This window comes from Psammomys obesus, unplaced genomic scaffold (assembly GCF_907164565.1).
Source record: "Psammomys obesus unplaced genomic scaffold, mPsaObe1.curated_primary_1811, whole genome shotgun sequence".
Lineage (NCBI taxonomy): Eukaryota > Metazoa > Chordata > Mammalia > Rodentia > Muridae > Psammomys > Psammomys obesus.
The window spans coordinates 7,258,689-7,284,074 of NW_026585626.1; the positions used below are offsets into that span (position 1 = coordinate 7,258,689).

Genomic DNA, 25,386 nt, shown 5'->3' on the forward strand with positions numbered 1-25,386 from the left:
CACACACACACACACACACACACACACACACACACACACACACACACGGGAGAAGAACCGGAAATAGCTCCTTTATGATACCATCCTGCTTTCCATCATGACTCAGGTGGAGACCCTTTGTTGCAAGAGGAGATGTCTGGACTCTCTAGCTTGCCATGCACAAGGACACATCTACTAGCTACTGCCTCCTGTCACGATTGAGGGCTTTGAAACATAGGCAAAAAAAAAAAAAAAAAAAAAAGAGGAGGGAGAATTAAAAAATGGAAATGCCACTGAAGCAATCTAGAAAAAAGGAAGCAAGAGCGAAGGCTGATCACGAAGCTCCTGCTGGCTTCACCTCTCAGCATCCTGCACTCACCTCCCCCTTTCAAATCTTCCCTTATAATGGTAATGAGCAGATATAAATAATTGAAAATGAAAGAGCCTATGGAAACAGAAAAACAGCTGTTAGCTTATCAGAGCTCATCGCATGAGACTCAGCCTGACTTATGTAAGAGGCGGCACAGCTACGTTATCTATCTGCATATTCTGTAAACATGTATTAGATATGTGCTGTATGTGATACTCTTGGCGTATGGACTTTATAGCCCTTTTAAAATCATGTTTATGCATTTATTTATTTGCATGTCTGTGTGTGTGAGAGACAGCGACAGAGAGAGACAGGGACAGAGAGACAAGCGGAGAATTCATATGCACTCCACAACAGCACCTGTGTGGAGGTCAGGAGATAACCTGTGGCAACTGGTTCTCTCCTTTGACCCTGGGGTCCAACTCAGTTGTCAGGTTGGTCGAAGGTTCTTCTGCTGAGTCCTCCTGCTGCGCCATAGTACTCCTTTTTACTTTGCTTTTCTGTTTTGCTTTTGCTTTTATGTGCTCTTTCAAGGTTTTTTTTTTTTTTTTTTGAGACAAGGTTTCTCTGTAACCTTGGCTGTCTTGGACTCACTCTGTACACCAGGCTGGCCTGGAACTCACAGTGATCCACCTGCCTCAGCCTTCTCAAGTACTGTGATCATAGGTGTGCACTACCATGCCAGGCTTATATATATATATATATATATATTTAACTTGCTGTATAATCAAGGATGTCCTCAAATTTCTGATCCTCCTGCTTCCATGTCCTGAATGCTGCTGGGGTTACAGGACTACACCAACATTCTAGGCAAGATTCTGTCTTGATTTTGTTGTTGTTGTTGATCTGGTGTGTGTGTGTGTGTGTGTGTGTGTGTGTGTGTATCACAGTGCTCATGTGGAAGTCAAAGGGCAACTTTTGTGAGTCAGTGTTTTTCCTTTAACCGTGTGGATCCCAGTGATAAAAAACCAGGTTTCTATCTGTTTTGATGACAAGTGCTTTACCTGGTGAGCCATCTTGCTTGCCCAAGATTCTGTTTTTGAGCTAAGTGCTAAACCCTGTGCTGGGCTTCGGGAAGCATGCAAGAGGAGAGATGGTGGCCCCCCTCCCCAGCTCCCCAGTTCAGTTCCCATATCCACTCATCATTCCTACAGGTGAAGCTTCCTCTCTGCAGCCCTGGATGCCATGTTTCCATATCCACCACACATCACGCCCTCAAGGTCAACAACAGGATTTTATTATGTGTCGGGAAGCACCCTCTCTTTTCTATTTCTCTGACATCTAAGGAGAAAGGCAACAGGAAGATCTAGGAGAGGGGCCCCGTCAAGTGTTCCCAGCTCCACAGCTGCTTCTACCTCTGGCCATCCTCCTTCCCCTCCTGTCCCCTGGTGCCTCAGTTGGTCTTCTCGGGTGGCTCGGGCTGGTTCACGGGACATAGGCTGTCCCTCCACAGGCGGTAGGTGATGGTGGTGGTCACAGTGAGCCAGGCCAGGTAGGGTAGCAGGAGCAGAGCAGCCAGCTTGTTGATGGGCTGCCAGATAAGCACCACGCTTGCCACCAGCCCATAGAGCAGCAACAGGTCCAGGAGGGCCTGGGCAGAAGCGTTGGGAGGCTGTAGCTATTCTGTCTCAAGAGCCAGGACCCTCTGCGTTTCTACAGTATCCTGACCCAAGAAATCCCGCCCCTGGGGATGCTGTGCACACTATAGGAATTGCATACGCATCCCTAGCTGGTTCCTGCTGTCAGCCATCTGATGTGGGGCCCTGTGGTTTCACATTCTCCTTTCACATTCTCCCAGCACGGAGTACCACACGCCTTACCAGCCCAGGGCTGTTGGCTGCCAAGAAGAGCATCAAGAATGTCCAGCTGAGGGCGAGTTGGAAAATGTAGAGGCCAAGGGGCAGTGCTAGGGACCATCGGAAGCCCCCTCCCAGGTCCTTCCACACCAGGTAGGAGGCATAGCTGCAAGGAGAAGATGTTCTGTAGGAGAAAGGCCCTCTGGCATAAGGCCTCCTAGCTCTCAGTGGAGTAACCTAAGGTTGACATGTGGGCAGGTGGGTGCGGGCATCATTTGAGGGCCAAAGGAGGAGCCAGAGAGGTGGCTTGGCAGGTGAGAGCACTTCCTGCTCTTCTAGAGGACACAAGTTTGGTTCCCAGTATCCTTGTCAGGTGGTTTATAACCTCCTGTATCTGCAGCTCCAGGAGATGCAATGCTTTTTTCTGACCTTCATAGGCACTCACACACAGCATAAGTCACACACACACACACACACACACACACACACACACACACGCAGAGACACACAAACATAAAATAAAACAAGAGAGCTGGTGGGAGGCTTTGGTTGTCCTGGAGAGAGGGAAGGGAATCTTAGAGAGGGGAAAGCAGAGGGCTTGTTGGAATCTGAGGTGTGCAGAGCATTTCTGCTTGTGGGACCCCTACTTGAAGAGCAACAACGGGGTGCCACCATTTGGAGGCCAGAGTATAGCACGCACAAGGTCACACTGACACTGGGGATTCGATTCCACCCCAACAGGTACTTAGGTCACACACTCACCCCATGACGGAGTAGATGATTGCCCATACCAGCAGTATGACCTTGTAGGGTGGGCACCAAGGCAGCTTCCTCTCATCTTCACACCAATTGGGTATCTGACCAGTGAACATCCAAATCAGGATAGGCCCCAGGAGGGGCACACCCACAAAGACAGGTCCTTGAAGCTGCATTCACTGCAGAGGCAAGATCTGGGAAGGCAGAGAGCATGCTGGGATGAGCCTTCCTCCTTCCTTCTCTTGGGCCTCCAAACTTTACTATTACCTAGCCAGAGTTTCTCATTGGAGGTCCAATCATGGAGATCCCCCTGTCTTGAGCCCAGCTCTAGTCCTGACCCCTGATCCATCTCCACCAACCACTACCCTGTCCATTTCCTGGCATCCACGGTCTTATGTTCTGAGTGTACACCATTCAGCAGCCGCTGGGGAGTACTGTTTTCTATGGGCAACTGCTCCTGAGGCAAAGGCTTCCTGCTCTATGGTCATCTGACTCCTGGAAGTCAGGACCAGGTTTGATCTTCATCTCCCACCACAGGCAACACCTGGCCAGGCAGATAGCCAGCCTTTATGTCCCAAAGATTGCACCTCACTGAAGCTGACAGTGATCAGACTGGGAGTACCCCTGCTCTGTAGAGATTTCCTCTGAACTGAAACAGTCTCTTCCTGGAAGGAGAGAGGAGGGATGGGGAATGGGGGAGGAGGGAGGCGAGAGGAGGGAGGACAGAAGAGGGAGCGTTATGAAGCTTATTTGTTGGTTTACCAGACTGCACTTGGCTGGGACCATTTCTTTGGTTTTCTGTCAGTACACTTTTGGGTTGAATAGATGTCTGTCTGCATCTCCCCAGGAAGACACATGGCAACCATGCTGAGTGTAGGAGCCAGAGATCGCTGGGACAATTACAATCCCCAATTGCCCTGCTCATCTGCTTCAACCTTATCTCATTAGACCAGACCAGCACACTCAAGAGGCCCACCCTGGCTGGCCTGGACAGTTCAGGCGTGGCCAACGGATGCTGTGGAGCCCCTTCTCTGAAGCTTTCACTCTCAACTGCCACAGGAATGTGCTCTCATCTCCCCACTCCCACAGGTCTGGTCTGCACACACAGGTGTCCCCGTTTCTTGTGGTCTGACTCCCAAGGACACAACAGCCTGATCTTCGACGGGAAAAAAAAATACCATTGTCTTTTGCATCTCATTTACATGTTGCTTTTTTTGTGTGCCATTTGCATGTAGGCCAGTGTGTAGACTCTCTTCCTACCAGGGCTGCAGCCAGTATCAATTTCTCACATCTTTATGCTAGTTCAGCTTCTGTCTTAAGATCAATGGAATTGGAGAGAAATAAAAATCGGATTGTTTTCAGTGTTCTAGACTGAGTAACAGATCTATCCCTTCCTATCAAGGGTCAGAGACACATTCTGGAGAATCCAGGGACAGGGCTGAACCTTGTGCCTTTCTGTGCATTTTTCTGTTTGGTTCTCTCTGCTTCTCACTGTCTACTGTCTAGCTGCCTGCCCCTCTCCCCGTCTCAATTTTTCCTGTTATTTAATCCAGCGCTGGAGGCCTCCCTCATTGACCATGCTCACCCTCTTTTCTCCTGCTATCCATCACTCCTGCTCCCAGGCCTTCCTCACTTACCTCAGGCACACACCTCCCAGGCTGGCTGCCTGTTGATGTATGATGTGTACAAGAGAGAAGATGGTGAGGGACTGGAAAGGGGTGGAGCCAGGCTCCTTGTGATCTGCCTTTCTCAGAAAAGGGTGGTGATGTCTATGAGGAATCTATGTTGCTGTTTGCACAAGGGCTTGTGTTCACAAGCTCCCCATGATCTGTTAGACCATTTGTGTGTGTGTGTGTGTGTGTGTGTGTACACATGTGCGCGTGTGCACGTGTGAGCTTGCTAAGGGCTTCCTGTCTGTTGACGAGCACTCTACCACTGAGCTGCTCTTCCTACCCTTCCTCTTATGGCTCGCCTCAGCTCCTTCTTGATGTATGGATCCTTGGGGGAATCCCCCTCAGTGGGCTAGTTCAGAGTTTGATGTTGAGACCTGGACCTTCTGTAACAGCCAGGAGTTACAATCTGACTGGTACCCATGCTCTCTGTGGCCCAGCTCTGTGTCCCCAGGAATGGTAGGGGCCCTCAGATTTCCCGAGAGCCTTTCTGGAGCCAGATTTTCTCCAAGTGAGGCAAGTACCAGCTTTGGGAATGAGTTCATGATCTATGAACACAGTCCCTAAGTACAGCCTCCTGGTTGGCCTATCTCTGCCTGGCTGGAAATTGTAATTTGGCAGATCTCTCCTAACCTCCATGCTGGCAGCAGAGGTGGGTTGGGGATCTGGCAGGCATGGCTTGATGCTTCCTGGCAGTGTTCTACCTCCCCGCCACCATGAAGAGGGGCAGGGGAGAGTGACCCTGTCTGCAGGCAAAGTCCACTTTTCTGTATGACTCAGACAGCTTTGTGAAACAAAGACAGGCACCTCCCCTGTTTGTTCCCTGTTTGAATTCTGGGCAGCCTTTCTTGCTAGTCCTCTAGGCACCGGGTCTCCTTTGCCAGGCTGGCTGCTCTCCATGGGTTCCCAGTGACATCCAGGGGGGCTCCCCCTTCCCATCTCCACGCAGGCACCAGAGCAGGGGGGAAGGGGTTGCAGAGAGGGACACGAGGCTAGAGAATAATTAACTGAAAAAGGAAAGGAGCGAAAACTACTTTTATATTTTCTTTTGCGTGTGTGTGTGCTCAGGGGTGTGCATGTGTGTGTGGGTGTACATGTGTGTATGTGGATGAGGGGTATGTTATACGCACATGGAGGCCAGAGGATAACCTTGAGGGTCAGCTCTCTCATTTGGACTCCACCATCTTTATCTCTCTCTCTCTCTCTCCAAGGTGTATTTAGAGGCTGGTGAGATGGCTCAGTAGTTAAGCATGCTTGTGGCTCTTGCAGAAGACCTGAACTCAGTTCCCAGCACCCACATCAGTGGTTACAGTAACTCCAGCTTCAGGGGATCTGATGCCCCCTTCTTGTGTCTGAAGGCCCCCACGTGCACACGCACTCACACATACATAAACACATACACATAAGTAAAAATGAAAACAATATTAAAATATCTTATTTTATTTGATGAATAATAAGTCCATATTTATTGGGTATAATGCAAGATGTCTTGATATGTGGATACATTCTGTAGTGATCAAATCAAAGTGGTCAGTATAATAAGTTCTTTAAACATTATCACTGAGGTTGTGAGAACAGTTAAAATCTTGTTTTCTCACTATTTCACAATGTACGGTACACTGTGGTTTATTATATACACATTGCTGTACTACAGTCTCACAACACTGTACTTACTCCTATCAAACTGTAACCGACTGACCAGTATCTCCCCAACCTCCTGTTCCCTACTTTTCCCAGGCTTTCATAGCCGAAGTCCCATGTTTATTGCAGTGCTCTTCACAAAAGCCAAGATACAGAGTCAATGCAAGAGCCCATGGGAAGGTGACGGGGTGCTGAAGAGGCAGACGGCAGCAAACCAAACGGGTGGGCAGCTCCCTTCCCCCAGGGGGCTTTCATCCTAGAGATGCCTTACCTCCTGGACTGGGCTCTTAAGGTCTCAGAGCCTTGAGAGGGACGGCATTAACTCTGACTCGCCGGCCAGGGGAGTGTCCGGCCCCCAAGGGCAATATCCGGCCCCGAAGAACCTTGTTCCACCAATTCTGAGGAGTAGGGAGCATATAGACACGTTCTTCACGTTTTGTACCTGTGTGATCTCCCCGTGCAGGAAGGATTGAAAAGAGACCCAAGAGGGCCTGAGCCAGCCACCTTGGTTCACCCGGAAGGTTCTCTGAGCTGAAGTCTTGGGTCCTGAGCCGGTGGAATCAGACAAGGGTTGCGTTTGAACAAAATTCCCAGGTGAGTTCTGTGCAGGTCATGGTTGGCTGACAACCTCTTAGGGAAGGTTTCCTCCTCCTCTTCCGTACTATACAGCCTTTAGTAGGGACCACCACTCACCAGCAGAGGGCAGTGTCAGTAGGTGCACCAACGCTGCCTCCCTTCCCCCTCCCTTCCTGACCAGCCCTGGGAAGTGTATTAATTTCTAGCATCCCCAGCTACTCCCGTGCTTCCCCTGGACTTTGCCAACAGACAAAGACTATCTCCACCACCCCTCCTTATCGTGAAAAGGAGGCAGGAACCTGCTGGGAAGTGGCAGGCCACACCTACCTGCATTCCCCACCCTGGTCCAATTGTCTGCTGGCCTGGAGACAGGTCTGGTTGACCTCTCTGTGTCTTAGACAGGTAACTATTGCTTCTGGACTGGCTAGCGGCCTCTGGGGGGCAAGTCGACATTAAGGTGAGGACCCTTGGGGCCGTTGCAAGGGTCATGGCTATGGGGCTCAGAGAAGTGCCATTGTCTGCTTAGCCCAATCTTGGGGACACTCTGCACCGGGAGGGAAGGAAGGTCGTCTTGAGGAAGGGCTGGTGCTGGTGGTGTCAGGAGCAGGGGGATGATTCTATGTTGGTGGAACTGTATATTGGGCTCATGAAAACTGGACCTGAACTGTGTGTGGCCTCATTCATTCTGTCTTATTGTTGCTATTTTCCTGGTACTGGGCCTTGAATCCAGAACCTTGGGTGTGCAAGACAAGTAAGTGTTCCACCCCTGGGCTACATCCCCAGTCCTCCTTTTACTTCCATTTTTGTTTGTTTGAGATAGGGTCTTACTATGTAGCCCTCCTGGCCTGGAGGGCCAGGTCTACTATGCAGACCAGGTTGTTCCAAACTCAGAGAGATCTGCCTGCCTCTGCCTCCCAAGTGCTGAGATGAAAGGCATGGACCATCATGCCAGGTCCTTACTTTTCATTTATTTATTTATTTATTTATTTATTTATTTATTTATTTATTTATTTATTCCCTGAGGCAGGGTTTCTCTGTATATCCCTGGCTGTCCTGGACTCATTTGTAGACCAGATTGGCCTTGAACTCATAGTGACCCACCTGCCTCTGTCTCCCCGAGTGCTGGAATTCAAGGTGTGCACCACCACACTGGGCTAGTGTCCTTACTTTTAAAGACAGATTCTTGTTATATTGCCCAGGATGGCCTTGAACTCTCTGTATGCTCAGGCAGGCTTTGAACTTGTGCTTCTTCTCCTTTAGCCTTCAGAGTAGTTGGGGTTACTGGCTTGTGCCACCAAGCCCAGCTCAGGCTGGTACTTTCTGTGTCTTCTAAAAGCACTTGAATCTCTTATCAGGTGTGCTGGAGGAGCAGGAAGGAGGGAAGTGTGTGCAGGATATGAACAGATCTTTGCAGCAGGCATCTGGATCTTTGTTCGGAGGACAGGTGATGAGAGAATTCTAATGTCCCTGTTTAAGGGAAATGCTACCTCTGGACTCTGGAGGTAGACAGATTGGAAGAGCTGGGTTCTGAGGACTCGGACATGGAGTTGGAGGACCCAGGGAATTTGTTGTTCTGTGAGGCATTTCCCTAAACTCTGGCTCCTTTCCCTTCTTAGGATCAGAGGCAGAAATGGGGTGAGAGATAAGGCAGGCTGGAAGAGTGGTCTGCTGTGCCCCAGGCTTGATCTGGGGATGAGTTAAGCTGCCTCAGGCCAGAGAAATGAGCCCTGAGCGGCCCAGGGGGCTGTGGGATTGGTCTGTGCCAACTCCCCAGGTGGGGCAGCTGGCAATGGGACATGGCCCAGTGGAGTGGAGGGGATTTGGACTCTGGTCTTTAGAGGCCTCAAGAAGGCTGTTGTTATGGCAACAGAGTAGTTCCTCTCATTTAATTTTTATTTATTTATTTTTTTAATCAGCCCATCCTTGCTACTGGAACCTTGGTGGGCAGGGCATGCATGTCATTACTTTCCATTGAACTCAGAGATGCCTATGTTCCTTTTTAGTTTCTTCTAGTTCCTCGTCTTCCTTCTCCCCTTTCACCTCTTCCTGTTCACCTTTTTTCCTCCTCCTTTTCCCTTTTCTTGTTCTCTTTTTTCTCCTGCTGTCCTCCTCGTCTTTTCTCCCTTCTTCTTCCTTCTATTCCCCCTTTCTTGTTTTTATTTTTGTGTATGAGTGTTTTGTCTGCCTGTGTGTATGTGTACTATGGTCAAACAGTGTCCACAGAGGCCAGAAGAGGGCGTCAGATCATTTGGGACTAGAGATACAGATGGTTGTGAGCCCCCATGTGGGTGCTGGGAATCAAATTTAGATCTTCTGAAGGAGCAGTCAGTGCTCTTAGCCACTGAGCCATCTCTAGCCCCTTTCGTTTTCTTTCTTTCCTTCCTCCCTCTCTCCCTTTCTCCCTTCCTTCTTCTATCCATCCTTTTTGCCTTCCTTTGAGACAGAGTCTCAGTGTATGTCCTGAAACTCTAATCTTCCTGCCTCACCCTCCCAGGTGCTGGTATCACAAAGCAGAAGCACCTTTCTTCACTTTTGCTCCTTTCTCTCTAGAAGTGGGAACCAAGAAACCTAGGAACCAAAAAGGAGTTGGGTAAGTTGGGGTGGGAGGGACTCTAAACTCATCACTCCTGTATGCCTTCAGTTGCCATTTAACAATCCTCCCTCTGTCCCTGCAGCAGGCAAAAACCTCTCTTTTCCTTCCTTCCTTCCTTCCTTCCTTCCTTCCTTCCTTCCTTCCTTCCTTCCTACCTTCCTTCCTTCCTTCCTTCCTTTCTTTCTTTCTTTCTTTCTTTCCAGGGTTTCTCTGTGTAGCCTTGGGTGTCCTAGACTCAATTTGTAGACCAGGCTGGCCTTGAGCTCACAGAGATCCACCTGCCTCTGCCTCCCAGGGTGCTGGGATTACAGGCTTGTGCCACCCTGCCCGGCTTACCTCATCTTTCTTATCTGTGAAATGAAGACACGAATGACACCAGCTCAGAGGCCCATGTGAGGATGACATGAGTTAAGCCATTACTATTACGGTTTTCATAGTTGTAACTGTTATTAAAAGTAAAAGCAGTAAAAGGAATGAGGATTAAGGGGAGCTTGCTTCCTTAACTCACTCAGCTTCCAACTGGCCTGACTGGCCTGCAGCCTTGCAGGGGGTCTAGGTAACGAAGGCTGAGCCTCCTAATGTTGTGAAAGGAATGAAGTTCCATCTCTGGTGAGGAGTCCATGTCTTCAGTGAGGACTCAGGAGAGATAGGTCCCCTGATCTTCAGTGGTGATGATTCCGAGGAGCATCTGCCCGTCAGGAAGGCAGAGGAGAGGCTGCCTCTGTTGGGAAGGGAGAGACATTTTTGTAGGTCTTCGGAGGGAAAGAAGTGTCGAAGTTTAGCTGCAGGTGACTGGTGACGAAGCTTCACCCGTACTGAAGCTTCACCCGTACTGGTGCTGGGAGCTTTCCCAGTCAGAGCAGAACTCGGTGAATTGCAGAGGCCTCCTGTAAAGAAGGACATCGTGCTGCAAGGAACCCAGCTGCCAAGGGGAGGGATTGCATTCCCTTACAGCAGCTCCTTTGGCACTTTTGGAGCCTCCCATGGTGCCTGATATGCAGCTGGTGATCAGAAAACATTCATTTTAGTGAGAAGGCTGGCGTGACAGCATATAAGGAAGAGCTTCTCAGGCAGGATTGACAGCGGAGAGGTGCTAAGCCAGTCAAGGTCTGTGCATCATCAGGGCTGCAAGTAGCCAAAGCCAGGGGCCAGAATGCCCAGGATATAGAGAGTTTGGAGGTGTTAGGACTTCACAGGGCTCAAGGGGGAGATAGAAGGGGTGGAAGCAGATGCATGGGTGTGTGTGTGTGACATGTATCCTGGGGGTTACAATAAGTTCCAGACTTCCAGTGGCTACTATTGCCAGGCTATGAGGTGAGCTCTCAGTGAGCATGTGTTTTGGGCTTACCTCATTTCCGCCTCTCTGTAGGCCCCATCTTTTTTTTCTTCTTCTTTCTCTTTTTTTTTTCTCCTTTTTTTGCTTCCATTTTTAATTTTTGCTGATCATGCTGAACTGAGCGTATGGCTGGGAGTGACCTTGGACCTTTATGGCAGAAGGAGGGGCATAAACAAACACACATTTAGATAGTGCTTTGTCATCTACAGGTGCTTCTCACTCCATCCCCATTAATTGCCAGAGAGAGCTTTTTTCTCCTTCTACCTTCAGTAAGTTCAAATCAGAATCATCAGACTGGACTATAGTTGAGTAACAGAGAACCTGCTTAGAATGTCCAAAGTCCTGGGCCTCAACAATCCCCTGGACCAGGGAGATGACTTGGTTTGTAGTGTACTTCCTTGCATCACGAGAGCAAAGCTAGGCCCTCGTACCAATGTGAAAAACAGGGCATAGTGGCTTACATTAATAATCTGTGCCTTCAGGGCTGGAGATAGGTCGATCCCTGCGGCTCATTGGTCAACCATCCAAGCCTTCTGTGGGTGAGCTCCAGATCCTAGTGAGAGACCCTTTCCCAAAATATAAACAAAGAAAACCAAATCAAATCAAATCAATCAAATCAAATCAAATCAAATCAGAGCAAAGCAAATCAGAGCAAAGCAAAATGAAACAAAACAGCCCAAACCAGGGGCTGGAGAGATGGCTCAACAGTTAAGAGCCTTGGCTGCTCTTCCAGAGGTCCTGAGTTCAATTCCCAGCACCTGCATTGTGGCTTAAAACTGTCTGTAGTCCCATGGGATCTGAATCCTTCTTCTGGTGGGCAGGTGTACATGCAAACAAAATACCCATACACACACAAAACAACCAACCAAACAAACAATAGAAAAGCCTAAACCAAAACCAAAGAAACAAAAAATGAGGTGGGGGCTGGAGAAGTAGCTCAGTGGTTAAGAGCACTTGCTGCTCTTCTAGAAGGTCGGAGTTTGCTTCCCAGCACCCATGTCAAATAGCTCACAACTGCTTATAACTCTAGATCCAGGGGAATCGGATGCTTCTGGCTTTTTTAGGCATTGAATGCATACCTACGCCTCCCCACACCTATATGTAATTAAAATGATAAAAATAAGTCTTAAAAAAATCCAAGGTAGATGGCCTGAATATGATGCCCAAGGCTGACATCTAATTTCTGTATGCATTTCCTCCTATATGCATAGATGTGTGCACACAATTACAAAGCTCATACAAAGGACATGCTTGCTTCAAAAAATATTCAAGCAATACAGAGCTTGCCGGAATTCATTCCTGTGTTCTCCAGTTGTCATGGTTTTCAGTGGACATCAACAGAACTAGGACAGGAGGAGCTACAGAACTCAGTGTGTGGACTATAACAAGTCCAGGCCAACCTAGGTGTAGAGAACTCATGGAGTCAGGTTGGGAAACAGCTCACTAATGTGTTCATACCCACTGCCTGCTGGAATCATATATTTCAAAAATAATTTATTTAATTTAATTCTCTGTGCCTTGGCATGAAGGTGTCAGAATACATGGGACTGGAGTGGTAGACAGTTGTGAGCTGCCATGTGGCTCCTGGGATTTGAACCCAGGTCCTTTGGGAGTGCAGCTAGTGCTCTTAACCACTGAGCCATTTCTCCAGCCCCCAAAATAATATTTTTAATATGTTCTATTAAATATAAATATTATTACTTTAAAATATATTTAGTTTGGTATTCATTATGTGTGTATATGTCTGTGTGAATGTACGCCCATGTGTGTGAGTTCCCAGAGAGGTCAAAAGAGGGCATTGAATTCTACGGAGCAAAAGTTGTAGGCATGAATGCTGGGGTTGAATCTAGGCTCTCTCCAAGACTTGTAAGTCCTTTAACCATTGAACCGTTTCTCCAGCCCCTACCCTTACTTTGTAATGTGACCAATAAAATGTGTCAAGTTGTCAAGTTACATAATTGGCTAGTGCTTTTATGACAAGCCACTGTCCTAGACTCTTTTCCATAGTTTACGTCCTCTCTCTCTCTCTACACACACACACACACACACACACACACACACACACACACACACGTGCACTTTCTTCACGTGTTGCGCAAGGCCCTGGGCAGAGCCCTCTACCCTAAGCTACGCCCTCAGCCTACATGTGTAGTTTACATTAATGAGGTTGCCTTTCTTCTCTTACAGATTTTTTTTTTTTAAATGAGAGCTTACAGATTAAAAATAGATTTTGTTTTTGAGATGCTGTGTAGGCCAGACCAGCCTCCGATTCAGCATCTTCCTGCCTCAGTCTCCTGGTTGCTAAGATGATAATAGGTGTGTATCTCTACCGACTCAGAAGTGGATATTTGGATGGATGAAGATGATGGGGTAAATTAAGCCACATAACGGCCACAACACGCGCAGTGACCAGCACGGCTTTGAGCTCATGTCCTCAAACTCTGAATACGAGTTGCTTTATGTCCCAGGATTTATTTTGCTCTAACCAGGTTGTGTGTGTGTGTGTGTGTGTGTGTGTGTGTGATTGTGTGTGCCTGTACTGGGTAAGGGAAAGAGAAAGGAGCAAGGTAGCACCCCTGCAGGGAGGCAAGCCTTGGCCTCCACAAATTAAGAAGGCCTGCCCTACTGACTCTCTCCACTTTCCCCCCAGGCCCTTGGCCTTGGCTGGTGCAGGGGTGCAGGAGAGCTGGCAGCATCGGGTGACCGGGGGATGAGCCCCCAGGAGAGTTCTGTCCAACCTTTGCAATTGCTCCTGTTGGTGGGGATCCCCGTGGCCAGTGCTTTCCTTCTACTTCAGTGCCTTCGATCGCACTGTTCTCAGTGGCTGCCGAGGGCCTCCCGGAAGCCAGATGACCAAGAAGAACCAGTCTCCCCACCCACCCCGTTACCAGAATACGAGCTCCCGAGGCAGTGCCCACCTTCGACGCTACCGGAGGTGGCTTCGTTCTACCAGGAACTCCACACGCCCACCCGGGGCCAGACTGTCACCCGCCAGCTGATGCACAAGCTCCTGGTGTTTACTGCTCGAGAGGTGGACCACCGGGGTGGATGCCTGATGCTGCAAGACACTGGCATTTCCCTGCTCGTCCCTCCAGGTAACCCCTCCCAGCCTCCTCCGCCGCAGAGTTCTTCAGACAGCAAGTTAGGGTACCTTAGCTGAGCGCCACCCACAGACAACTTCAGAATTTGGAAAACTGTATTTGGAGCTTAGCTTTTTTTTTTTTTTTTTTTTTTATTCCTAAGATGAAGTAAAATGCCTTGCTCTAGCTGGGTGGTTGGTGACACATACTTCTAACCCCAGTGCTGGAAAGGCAGAGTCAGGTGCGTCTCTGTGAGTTCGAGGCCAGCCTGGTCTACAGAGCAAGTTCCAGGATAGCCAGGGCTACAAAAAACAAAACAAACAGCAACAACGACAAACCGAGAAACAAAACAAAAAACAAAAACCCAACAAAACAAAGCCTTGCCCTAAAGACAGCCTGCTATGATAATTCTCCAAACAGAAGAAGGAAGACTGGTTTGTTGAGTCACACAAATCCCAGCACAAGTAGCTGTGGTCCTGGAAGGAAACCAGTGGCTGTTTTAGGACTGCACCCCAAGCCAGCTAGCAGTGGGCTCCCTCAGTCCATCCAGCCTCTCTGTGTTCTGCTGGGCACCCTCGGTCCTGGGGCTTTGGGCTGCGATTCCCTGCCCACTCTGGCTAGCCTCTTCAAGGGGCAGAACACTCCGCCTGGCTATTCTCATCTCATCCTTTTGTCCCTCCAGGTGCTGTCATGGTGGGTCGCCAGGAGAGGGTGTCCTTGGCTCTGGTCTGGGACCTGACAGATGCCCCGTCATTGTCTCACCGACAGGGACTAGTGAGTCCTGTGGTGGCATGTGGCCCTCATGGAGCCTCTTTCCTGAAGCCGTGCACCCTCACATTCAAGCACTGTGCCCAGCAGCTCAGTCAGGCCTGTGTCTACACCAGCAATACTTCCTTGCTTGATGCCAAGGTCTGGAGGCCTCTGGGTCGGCCAGGGGCTCACATCTCCAGGGATGAGTGCCACATCCTGCTCTCTCACTTCAGGTAGGCCTTTGTTCGTTGGCCTGTCCTCCTGCTATGTGCCACTGGTACTGTCCCCCGGGGCCTGTCCTCTTGTTCTGTGTCTCTCTCTGGCAGTGTCCTTTCTCTCTGTCTGCCTCCTTCTTATCCTTGTCAGAACTGCCTGCCCCTTTATTCATCTGGGAAGCTTTAACAGTCTCTTAGGATCCTTGTGTCCCTCTTTCAGGCCATGGAAGTCCTTTCTGATACCCCATCTGCGGCCATCATTGTCCAATCACTGTCTCACCGACTATCTGGAGATATCTGATTCAACTCACCCCTCTGTCTAGCAGGCACGTGCAACCCACAACCAACAGGCCCCAGACGGCCCGAATAGCTACAAACAAGACCCAACACAAAATAGTAGACTTGTTTAAAACTTTTTAAAACTCAGTTGCGTGGTTCTGGAGTGTGACTTTGAGGATGGCATCACTGGGCCTCAATGTCAAAGACACACCTGTAGCGAGTCTGTCCCATCCCTACATCTGGCTGTCTTTTATAGCTCCCTCTCTCTACCCTCTGCCCCTCTTCAGGACTGTCTCTAAACTCTTAAGGGTAGGTTGTCCCCTTCAGGCTCATGTCGTGTCTGTCCTCCATCTCTTAGACACCTAGATCCTCTGCTTCCCAGTTTCCTTGTCACCCACTGACTAGAGGAGGACATTGTGCAGGACGCCGGAAGTCACGGGGACCCTGTGACTACTCTGTCTCTATTCCCTGCTAATCCACACTGGCTGTCCCCCCAAGTATGTGGTAGTCACTGTATTGGTAACGCTCTTCACTGATGTGACAATATGCCAGAAGTGACTTAGGAGAGGAAGGGTTTATTTGGGTTCACAGTTCAAGGGTTCACTTAGTCACGGAGGCAGGAGCTGGTGGCAGCTGGCCATGCTGCCTCTGGAGTCAAGCCTTAGAGAAAGACATGACTGTTGCGGCTCCATCTGATTTTCTCTCAGCCCAGGAACCTCATCTTGTCTGTCAGGGTGGTTCTTCCCACCTCAGTAACTCAAACGAGAAGCTCCCTCACAGGTAGGCCCAGAGATTTGTCCAGGTGATTCTGGATCCTGTCAAGTGGACAGAATTAGCATCACAGTCATCATGGCCCACCCACTTCTTGACCCTCTAAGCCACTCTGTCCCTCACCTAGTCCTCCCTCTATGCCTATTTGTAGGGCTCTTCTCACCCACATCCCAGGAGCCTTAGCTAACAGGAGCCTGATGGTCCACGTAGAGACCCCTTAGTTGACCAGAGCCTGTGATGCCCACCTTGGGCTCCCGGCTTTCCTGGTGCCTATGCATGTGTGACAGCCACCTTCTCCTTCTGCAGCCTCTACACTTGTGTCCTGGAGGCGTCCCTGGGCCAGGCAGCCCGCAAGTGGCTGCAGCTAGCCATGTTCTGCTCCCCACTGGCACCGGGACAGACCCACCTGCAGCTGCGCGTCTACTTCCTGAACAATACGCCGTGCGCCCTGCAGTGGGCTATCACCAATGAACAGCCTCACGGAGGACGCATGCGTGGGCCCTGCCAGCTCTTTGACTTCACTGGGGCCAGGGCGGACCAGTGCCTGAAGCTCAAGTACATCTCTGAGGGTGAGAAGGTTGGGCCCCAAGGGTTTGGGGATAGGAAGCTCCAGGAGAGGGAGGTTCAGAGCCTCCCTCTGGCCTACCAAGAAATCTGGAAATCTCACTTTTATTTCCTGGACTTGGGTTCCCAGCAGCCTTGAGAGGACCTCCTGGCTTTGTTCACTTTCCTCTGTCTCCCACTCAGTCCGGCAGGCAGCCCACAACAGAGGGATGCTGGGTGGGAGGCTAGCATGGGTGACGAGAGAGGAAGTAAGTTTGTCTGCCTACCAGGGCCTTTCTTAAGGCTCGGCCTGCTGGCTGCCGGTGTTTCTGGAATCCTCTGTGTGGCTGTGGACAGGCAGGTTATTGGGGGGGGGGATATATGGCTGCTTCTAGAGGTGGGGTAGAGGATGAGAGGCCATTGTGTGTGTGGTGTGGTTTGTGTGTGTATATGTATAGCATAGAAACAACCACTTTGAGGTGCCCACTCCAGCTCAAGGATTTCCCTTGGCTTGAGACCCTTCTGCCTTGAGTCATCCTGATGCGTCCCACCAACCTCCTTAGAGACTTGGGGAAGGCCTTGTCCTCTAAGGCTCTCTGCTCTGTCCTCTCCCAAGGTTGGGAAAATGTGGATGACAGTAGTAGCCAGCTGGTTCCCCACCTTCACATCTGGCATGGAAAGTGCCCCTTCCGTTCTTTCTGCTTCCGGAGAAAGGCAGGTATGCCAGGAGCCCCCTTCAATTTCAGTTCTCCCCTCCCAACCACTTTCTTCTGCAATCCTACCCAGAGCCTTTTTCTTGCTCACCCGGCTTGTTTCTTTCTGTAGCCAATGAGAATGAAGACTGCTCGGCATTGACCAATGAGATCATTGTCACCATGCACACCTTCCAGAATGTGAGTCTTGTAGAGGCACAGAGGAAGGGCAGGGCCTTGGAAGGTCTGGCCAAGAGAGATGGGTCCAGTACACAGTGAAAGGGCATTTGTCATAGAACTACTATGGCAGAGCTTTGAGGGACTTAGACCATCTGGCTCCCTAGTTAACCTTCATCCCCTAGCCCTTTCTATGGATGGATGAATGCATCAGAAGGTTAAAAGACTCAAATCCTACATTACCTCTTTCTCCCAACTTGGGGCAGCTAGGGCCTCTGGAAAACCTGGTTTTCTTCAAGGTGATTGTCCCCATCTCTCTTCAGTGGGGATGACTAGTGAGGAGGACTCAAGCAGGCAGAAGGGGGAGGGGCTGTACATTTCCTTCTCCCTTCCTCCCACAGCCTCAGGGAAGAGATGAGCATGTCAGGTTTGAGGGTCTTTGGAAAACCCAAGTAGCACCCTGCAGGTTGAGGGCATTCAGCCTCACACTGTCATTTGGGGAGGATAGTTGGAGGACAGTCTCCCTGTTGCTGGGTGGTGTCATGTGTCTTGGGCTTTCTCCCAGCTTAGAATGCATCCTGCGTGGTTTTATTGTTCTCAGTGGCAAACCCAAGTCTGACCTGGGGTTCTGGAATCTGGGAGGCAAAGGGTCCAGGGTGCTGGGTGGGGTGGGGGTTTTATCTTCTGGTGACAGGTTTGCAGGAGACTCATGAGGAATGGAATGGAGCCCTTTGGGTAAGGAGTTTCTCATGACCCCTGAGTGTGTTCCCTGTTCCTACTGGCGATTCAGGGCCTGGAAACCAAATACATGGAAATCCTCAGATTCCAGGCATCAGAGGAGGAGACCTGGGCGGCACCACCTCCTGCCTCTCAGCCACCCTTGTGCAATAGGTGAGTGACCGTGGCTTGGCTGCTACCTGGTGATGTTTGGCACACCTGTCTCAGCATCTGGAGGTAGAAAGAATGGGAGAATGACTGGGTCTCTCTCTCTGTGTATGTGGTGTGTATGTGGATGTGGAGGCACATGGAGGCCAGAGGTGAACCTTGGGTATTGGTCCTCCGAAGCCACCATCTTGTTTTGTAGATAAAGTCTCTCATGACCAGCAACCCCCAGAAATCTGCCCGTCTTCCTCTCCCCCATGCTAGGGTCACGAGTGCGTGTCACCACACTAGGCTTTTCACATGGGTGCTGACTATTGAACCCAGGATTGTGTAGCAGCGGAGGGAACAGTCTTGGTCTCGGAGCCTTCTGTGAACACTCTGTTCCCCGCCCCAGGCTGCCCCCGGAGCTGTTTGAGCAGCTACAGATGTTGTTGGAGCCTGCCAGTGTTACTGGGAATGACTGGCGAAGGCTGGCCTCACACCTGGGGCTCTGTGGCATGAAAATCCGGTAAGCACCTCAGAGGCACACTGGCGTGGGGGAACGTCAGGACGTCCTGGGAACTGGACTGGGACAAGCGGGTGACTTAAAAGTTAGTGAATGGCTCCTGAGTCCTTCCTACGGCCCATTAGGACAGCTCATTCTGTCAATTCATCCTCAACCTCAAGAGTAACTGTCAGCAGACACTCAAGTCCCTAAACCAGCCACCTGCTTTCCTCATATTTCCGATAAAATCGAGAAACAGAAATTGATTTAAAAAAAAAAGTCACTTCCAGTTTAGCCAAACTGGGCAGAGAGAGCCTCCAGGTCCTCATAACTGTCTTACCATTTAGCCAGGAGACAAAGGCCAGAAGACAAGTAGACCTGGTTATAGGACAGTCTCTCAGCGACTGGGGAAGGTGTCTCGGACCCAGGTTGCCCCAGGGTCTCAGTTCTCTGTTCCAGAGACAGTCTTCCAGGACTGAAGAGAACAGGCAGGCATTAAGATTCCAGTTTTTGTAACAGAGTCTCTTGGGATGTTTGGGGCGTTGGTGTAAACCTTCCCTTGCCTCTCCCCCAACCCCCAAGGCACCAGTGTGTCTGAGCCTGACAAAGCCCATCATTCCTTGTTCATTCCTTGGCTAGGTATAGAGTGGAAGCCTTTTGTATGTTCTCTGTGGAAGTCAGCTTTGAGCTCACCTTCCTGTGTGTCTGTTATGTGAATTTTGTAAGTGGAAAAAAAAGCAGTGATAGTGTCACATTGAAGAGAAGGATGCCTAGCCAGGTATTCTGGTGCACGCCTGTAATCCTAGTACTTGGGGAGGCAGAGGCAGTCTTTGTGAGTTCAAGGCTAGCCTGGTCTACTAAGCAGGTCCAGGACAGCCAAGGCTACACAGAGAAACCCTGTCTCAAAAACCAAAATGAAAAAAAAAAAAAAAAGAAAAAGAAAAAGAAGAAAAGGACACCAGTACTTCTGTAGAATTTAGAATACCTGGCCGCCTCCCCAGGACTCCAAGCCCATTGGTTCAGCATGAGATCAGTTATATGATGTCTGTCTCATAGTAGGTGTGCAATAAATATTTCACAAGGAGTGAGACAAGTCACTGGTACCAGCTTGCCACCCTGTGGCTCAAGGCATGGAAAAGCAGATTATAGGATGATGTGTATACAGCATGTAGCTGGAAGCCTGTCGCTTGTTAACACAGTAAGTGTTAGCAATCACAGTGACAGTGCATCTGGGGTGCCTGCCAAGGAGCTCACAAAGGGACCAGTAGAAGGATGATTCTCTGCTAGGTCCTAGAGGCCAGGCTGTGAATGCAGCGGTCTGAGATGAGTTAGAGCCAGATCTTGGAAGCAGATGAAATTTAAACAATCATTAAGTACCTGTCTATGTGCCATTAAGTACTGGGATGCAAGAGGGAAATAGGTTTTCACCTCCTAGGAGGGCAAATGATCTCTAGCCAGGGACTCTGGGAACTTGAGAATAAGAGCAAGAATTCCTTGTGTCCTCTTGTGTGTGTTTGGCATTTCAGAACACTGAAAAGAGAGACATGAACAGTTGAAGCAGAAATAGAAGTATGACCAGAGAATCCAGAGCATGAAGGGACGCCAGATAGGAGGCCATGGAGGCCTAGTCATTCTAGCTTCCAGAGTAGCTGAGGTGCCAAATGGGGGCAGGATATGCAAAGTGGGATAGAGATGAGCCTGAGGGCAGGAGGAGGCAAGGACAGGCTGGAAATAGCAGTGGATCACCAGGTGGTGAATGAACCAGGTACTCAGGAGTTGTAGATTGGCTGGTAGGTAAAAGGGACTCTGAACTGTTCCTGAACAATGGAGGGTCGCCATAGAAACTGTGAATGTGGCACAACAGAAAATCACAAGCATACTCAAAGCATGAATTTTCTCTCTCTCTCTCTCTCTCTCTCTCTCTGTGTGTGTGTGTTTTAATTTTCATGGTTCCACTGCTGTAATAAAACACCATGACCAAAAGCAACTTGGGGAGGAAAGGGTTTATTTGTCTATTAATGGAAGTTCATGTTGAAGAGATGTCAAGGCAGGAACTCAAGGCAAGAACCTGGGGGCAGGAACTGATGCAGGGGTCATCGAGGGGTGATGCTAACCGCTGTGCGCCCCATGGCTTGCTCAAGCCTGCTTTATTATACCACCCAGGACCATCTGCCCAGGGATGGCAGCACACTCAGTGAGCTGAACCCTCTCTTATCAATCATGAACCAAAGAAATGTCTCCAAAGACTTGCCTACGAGCAATCTGATGGGAGCATTTTCTCAGTTCGGGTTTCCCTTTCCCAGATGACCGTAGCTTGTTTCCAGTTGACAAAAACTAACCACACTGTGTCACAATGTCAAAGGTTGTATATTCTCAGAGGCTTTCCCATGCAAGTTTCTAGCTTACTAAGAGGAACCTGAGGCTTAAGGGGAGCCCGGAGCCATCTCAGCTTTGAAAGTCCCGCCCACCTTGGAAAGTAGGCAAGAACATCCGGAGCAGAGGTCAGGGGTGGAGTGCGAGTAGGTGTTATACTGCTCCCGAGCTTCCCTGCCTTCTTCTCACCGTACCCCTGTCCCTTGGAGACAGGTTCTTGTCCTGTCAGCGCAGCCCCGCCGCGGCCATTCTGGAGTTGTTTGAGGAACAGAATGGCAGCCTGCAGGAGCTACACTACCTCATGACCTCCATGGAGCGGTTGGACTGCGCCTCTGCCATCCAGAACTACCTGAACCGGACTCCTCGGGGCAGCTCTGCCACGATGCACGGAGGCACCTGGGAGAACGATGGCCTAGAGCTGGATGAGAAACTCTAAGCATGCCCCGTGGCCACGCAGGGTGCTTCAGGAGGCCATGCTTGCCTATGAGCTCAGGAACAATGCCGCAGACTCCGGTGGACCGAACTAGAAACCCCGTCGAGGCCTGATGTCCTTGACATCTGCCGCGCCTCAATCAGCACAGCTCTCCATCCTGCCAGCCAACTTTGTCCCGAGTGCAGGCTCCCTCCTGGTCGGTAGGGGGCGCGGGAGTCTGGGAGATGGTGACAGCCAAGCCGGCTACCAGAATAACTTTAATTTTCCCAGTGAATGGCCAGGTGGCCCTGCAGGCACACCTCAGAGGCCGCCCAGTCCACAAGAATTCACGGAGCACCGAGTCTTAGCACTAAAAACTGGGATTATGAGGAATGCCGGCTTCTCCGAACTTGCCCTGGAGTCTGTCGTGCTGAATGGAGCCGCACTCACTGCCAGCTCAGAGAAACGTTCTAAGGACTGGGCCCCTGTTGGTTAGGGGATCCAGTGCCTGTGGACCTGTGTTAGGAGGCAGGGCACTGAGGTCCGCTGGAGCCAAGAGAAGTCTCCAGAGGGGATCTTGCGGGGAGATCTTTGGATAGGGGTTGGGGGAGAGGGTGGGTGTGCAGGGTACGCCCAGGGTGAGTGTGTTGGGATGGGTGGCAGCGGGTTCAAGGCCAGATCTAGAGACAGCTGGACATAGCTACTGTCCGTGGCCTCCTCTTCATCTCTTCACATGCAGTTTATACCTTGCCTTCCTTCTCTGCTGCTGTCTCTCTCATCACACAGGAGGCAGAGAAGCTTCAGGATGCCCAGCCATATGTTTCTTTACCTCCAGTGGAGAGTGTTAAGGCTCTGGCGCCCTCTTCCTGCTGTTGCCCCACCTCAGGGTCAGCCTCATCCTGTTGATCGGGCCTTCATTGCTTTGTCTCTATCTAGTTATGGAAACCCATCTTTGTGTTTCTTTCTCTATTAAAAAACCAAATCCCCAGTCATTCCCTCAGGCAAGTGTCTCCGAACTAATGCTGTGTATCAAGGCTACTGAACGCCTCAGCTATTCCTGGAGTGAATGGGTGAGATGTTTCCCTCACAGATCAAGAGCTCCTTTAGAGTCAGGAAGTAAAGACCAGGGGTTAAAGGACACTCCATCCAGGCAGCTGTTCTGGCTGTTAATACTCTTGCTTACCAATAGTTTCCTTGATTTCCTTGATTCCTGCTCAAAGGCAGACAGTCTCTCTGGAAACACTAACAATTTACTTCCGTTTTTATTTAAAATATTGGTACTTTTTAATGGTGAGCAATATTAATTAGTAAAACAAAATGCCTTTCTTTATAACTAACTAACTGTTTTGCTAAGATGATAAGTTTGGACATAGACATGAAGTTTTCATTTGCAGTTATCTTGTGTGTGGATATGTGTGTGTGTGTGAGTACATACATACATACATACATACATACATACATACAGTGGAGGGTAGAAGAAGCACTTGGATTCCCCTGGAGCTGGAGTTACAGGAGGTTGTGACTCATTTGACCTGGGTGCTGGGAACTGAAGTCCAGTCCTCTGCGAGAGCAGTGTGAGACCGAAACCACTGAGCAGACTCCAGTCCTTGCTCACTTTGGATCATAAAATTACACGGATGAGCATTTTGCAGTTTGAACTTTGGTAACTTGAGTGGCTCATTTCCTCTTTCTTGAAGCAAGCTTTCAGATTTGGGCCCTTATGTTTCCACCTTGTTCTTTAAGCGTCACTTGTCCCCTTCTGCCCTTCTTTTCCCTTCTCCCCACATCACTGCTGCTCTGTCCAGGTTGGTGCCTTGGCTCAGCATTGGCCATTGAAGGGCACTTTCTTCCCTCCTGAAGTTCCTTTTCTGCCCTGCAGGCCAATCAAAGGCATTGTTGGAGTCCTTTCTGGAACAATTGATTTTATATAGCAGACTAAAGCCACAGGGGTTACAGGAGAGGGGGATCATGGGAGTTCTGATATCCATCATGGGACAGAATGCTTTCTGGCTTGTGTTGGGGTTGCTAGAAGAGCAGAGCTGATGGGATATATATACTTTAAAAGAGTGTTCATTGGATTGGCTTACAAATATCAGAAAAACTCAACATGGCTGTCTTTACACCAAAGAGACCGAGAACCCGGTAGTTGTTTAGTGCACATGGCCGGGTTCCTTAGCAGTCCCAATTTGTGCCAAAAGTCTAGAGGATTCCTGGACAGCCATTCCTGGACAGTCTTCAGTCCACCCCGGAAGGCTGAAGAAGGGCAGGGGGAACCAGGGTTTTGACGCCAGGAAGAGCTGCAGCCGCCACAGCAGCAACAAAGTTGATAAACCTGCCAGCCAGAGTGAGTGCAAGGAGGCCGAAGGCAGAGCTTTTTCTCTTGGTTTTTCTTTTTATCTGGGCTACTACTGGAAGGTGCACCCCCACAACATGTGGGAGGGTCTTTCCACGTCAAATAAGAAAATCAAAACCAACCCCTCACGGGTGTGGCCAAGGCTCACCTTTGAGTTGATTCCAGATCCAGTCAAGTTGGCAACCAAGATTAGTCAATCACAGGCTGCCCAGGCCAGTTTCTCAGCATGAGTTTCTAGGGCAGGAAAAAAGGTGCTTGCACATCCTGGGACAGGTGCAGGCTGCGTGGTTCCTATAGGGAGGACCAGCTCTCACCTGGCCAGTACATATTTCCGGCAGCTAAAGTCAAGAGAGGATGTGTCCTAATGTGTATCAGAAGATTTAATGCTTAGCCCCCAATTTTGGGCTTGATTTGAATGGGGCCTTTTTCACCCCTGGAGCAAAGCAATAATAGAAGAGGTTTGCCAAGGGCTGTTGAGCCCACAGGCTGGACAGTAATGTCACAATGCCACCCAGTCATATGGAGATTTTTTTCCCCCAATGTGTATTGACTTTGACTGAAACCATTTGGGTGACTGCTTTGGGCTTCACTTCCAGCCCTTTCCCTAATAGGTCACTTGTCTGGTCCTGAGAAACAGAAGTAGGACTCTTGTCATGAGTGTCATGGAGGCCTTGTCTTATCTTGCTCCTGTTGGGTTAGAGTCTGGCCACGGGTAGGGGGACTCCAAGGGTGAGGTGGAATTGGAGCCTCCAGGGCTCACAGGCAAGCCCATCTCCGTATTCATTCAGGACACCCTGAGGTCCACATCTGTGCCATCCAAGTGAAACACAATGAGAGCCACATGCACAAATTCATGTCTTCTAAGAGTCACATCAAAAAGGTAAAAAGAGAGATGCTGAGAATGGCTCAGAGATGCTTGCTGTCAAGCCTGAGTTCAATACTGAGGACCTGCCTGGTGGGAAGAGTGAACAGATTCCTGCAGGTTTTCCTCTGACCTCCACACACTCATTATGGCACAAATGTGACTCCCTGCTCCCAAATAAATGTAATAAAAATTTTTAAAGTAGAAGTTTAAAGTAAAAAGAGACATGTGACCTCAACTTGGATAATATATTTTGTTAAATTTAATATATCCAGAACGTTAATATTTCCACATGCAAGCATTTAAAAATTAATGACATATTTAAACAATTTTAAACTTTACTATTTTTAATTAATGTGTGTGTGTGTGTGTGTGTGTGTAAGAGCACAAAGGTGTGTGTATGGGATCAGAGGACAGCTTCTGAGAACTGTTTTTTTCCTTTCACTGAAGCCTTGAACTCAGGTTGTCAGCCTTATGCAGCAAGCATTTCATTTGCTGAGCCACCTCACTGGCCTCATTTATTATTATTATTATTATTATTATTATTATTATTATTATTATTATTATTATTATTGCCGTGTCATTGCTATGTGTGATAGGTGTGTGCTTATGTGGAGCCCAGAAGGAACTCTGGGGGGCTGGTTGGTTCTCTTTTCCCACCTTTACGTGAATTCCAGGTACTGCACTCAGGTCTCTAAGCTTTAAGATAAGAACCTCTACTTAGGAAGCTGCCTCACTGGCCCATTGGCATATTTCAAGTTATTTTTCATATTAAATGTCTGGAATCTGTGATACA

The 25,386-nt window shown here is 49.4% G+C and overlaps 2 protein-coding genes across 16 annotated transcripts; one reads left to right on the forward strand and one right to left on the reverse strand.

The window, feature by feature from the left end:
• Positions 1-1,616: 1,616 nt before the first annotated feature.
• Tspo2 (translocator protein 2) lies at positions 1,617-6,853 on the reverse strand. 2 transcript variants are annotated; one of them, XM_055613918.1, is made up of 4 exons: positions 6,484-6,853; positions 2,908-3,095; positions 2,170-2,311; positions 1,617-1,940 (listed from the first exon to the last, which is right to left on the reverse strand). In XM_055613918.1, exons 2-4 carry the CDS (start codon positions 3,075-3,077, stop codon positions 1,743-1,745), a joined length of 510 nt encoding a protein of 169 aa, XP_055469893.1. In that variant the 5' UTR covers positions 3,078-3,095; positions 6,484-6,853; the 3' UTR covers positions 1,617-1,742. The 2 variants fall into 2 exon arrangements, with proteins under 2 accessions (XP_055469893.1, XP_055469885.1); XM_055613910.1 differs by lacking the exon at positions 6,484-6,853 and adding an exon at positions 4,539-4,576.
• Positions 6,621-25,386, forward strand: Unc5cl (unc-5 family C-terminal like). Of its 14 annotated transcripts, none has more exons than XM_055613790.1 (11): positions 6,621-6,806; positions 7,187-7,245; positions 8,144-8,232; positions 13,368-13,812; positions 14,480-14,780; positions 16,119-16,381; positions 16,972-17,073; positions 17,181-17,248; positions 18,015-18,115; positions 18,501-18,614; positions 21,177-25,386. In XM_055613790.1, the coding sequence occupies exons 3-11, from the start codon at positions 8,185-8,187 to the stop codon at positions 21,397-21,399; spliced, it is 1,665 nt and encodes a 554-aa protein (XP_055469765.1). In that variant the 5' UTR covers positions 6,621-6,806; positions 7,187-7,245; positions 8,144-8,184; the 3' UTR covers positions 21,400-25,386. The 14 variants fall into 14 exon arrangements, with proteins under 14 accessions (XP_055469765.1, XP_055469775.1, XP_055469783.1 ...); XM_055613800.1 differs by having other exon boundaries at positions 7,191-7,245; XM_055613808.1 differs by lacking the exon at positions 7,187-7,245.

Excerpts from the sequence above, each read along its gene's own strand:
- Tspo2 (XM_055613918.1), bottom strand. The coding sequence starts at position 3,077 with ATGCAGCTTCAAGGACCTGTCTTTGTGGGTGTGCCCCTCCTGGGGCCT. Across the intron at positions 2,312-2,907 it reads ATCATCTACTCCGTCATGGG|CTATGCCTCCTACCTGGTGT; the intron begins GTGAGTGTGTGA and ends TTCTCCTTGCAG. Across the intron at positions 1,941-2,169 it reads CAGCCAACAGCCCTGGGCTG|GCCCTCCTGGACCTGTTGCT; the intron begins GTAAGGCGTGTG and ends GCTTCTGCCCAG.
- Unc5cl (XM_055613790.1), top strand. The coding sequence starts at position 8,185 with ATGAACAGATCTTTGCAGCAGGCATCTGGATCTTTGTTCGGAGGACAG. Across the intron at positions 17,074-17,180 it reads CTGCTTCCGGAGAAAGGCAG|CCAATGAGAATGAAGACTGC; the intron begins GTATGCCAGGAG and ends TTCTTTCTGTAG. Across the intron at positions 18,116-18,500 it reads CAGCCACCCTTGTGCAATAG|GCTGCCCCCGGAGCTGTTTG; the intron begins GTGAGTGACCGT and ends TCCCCGCCCCAG.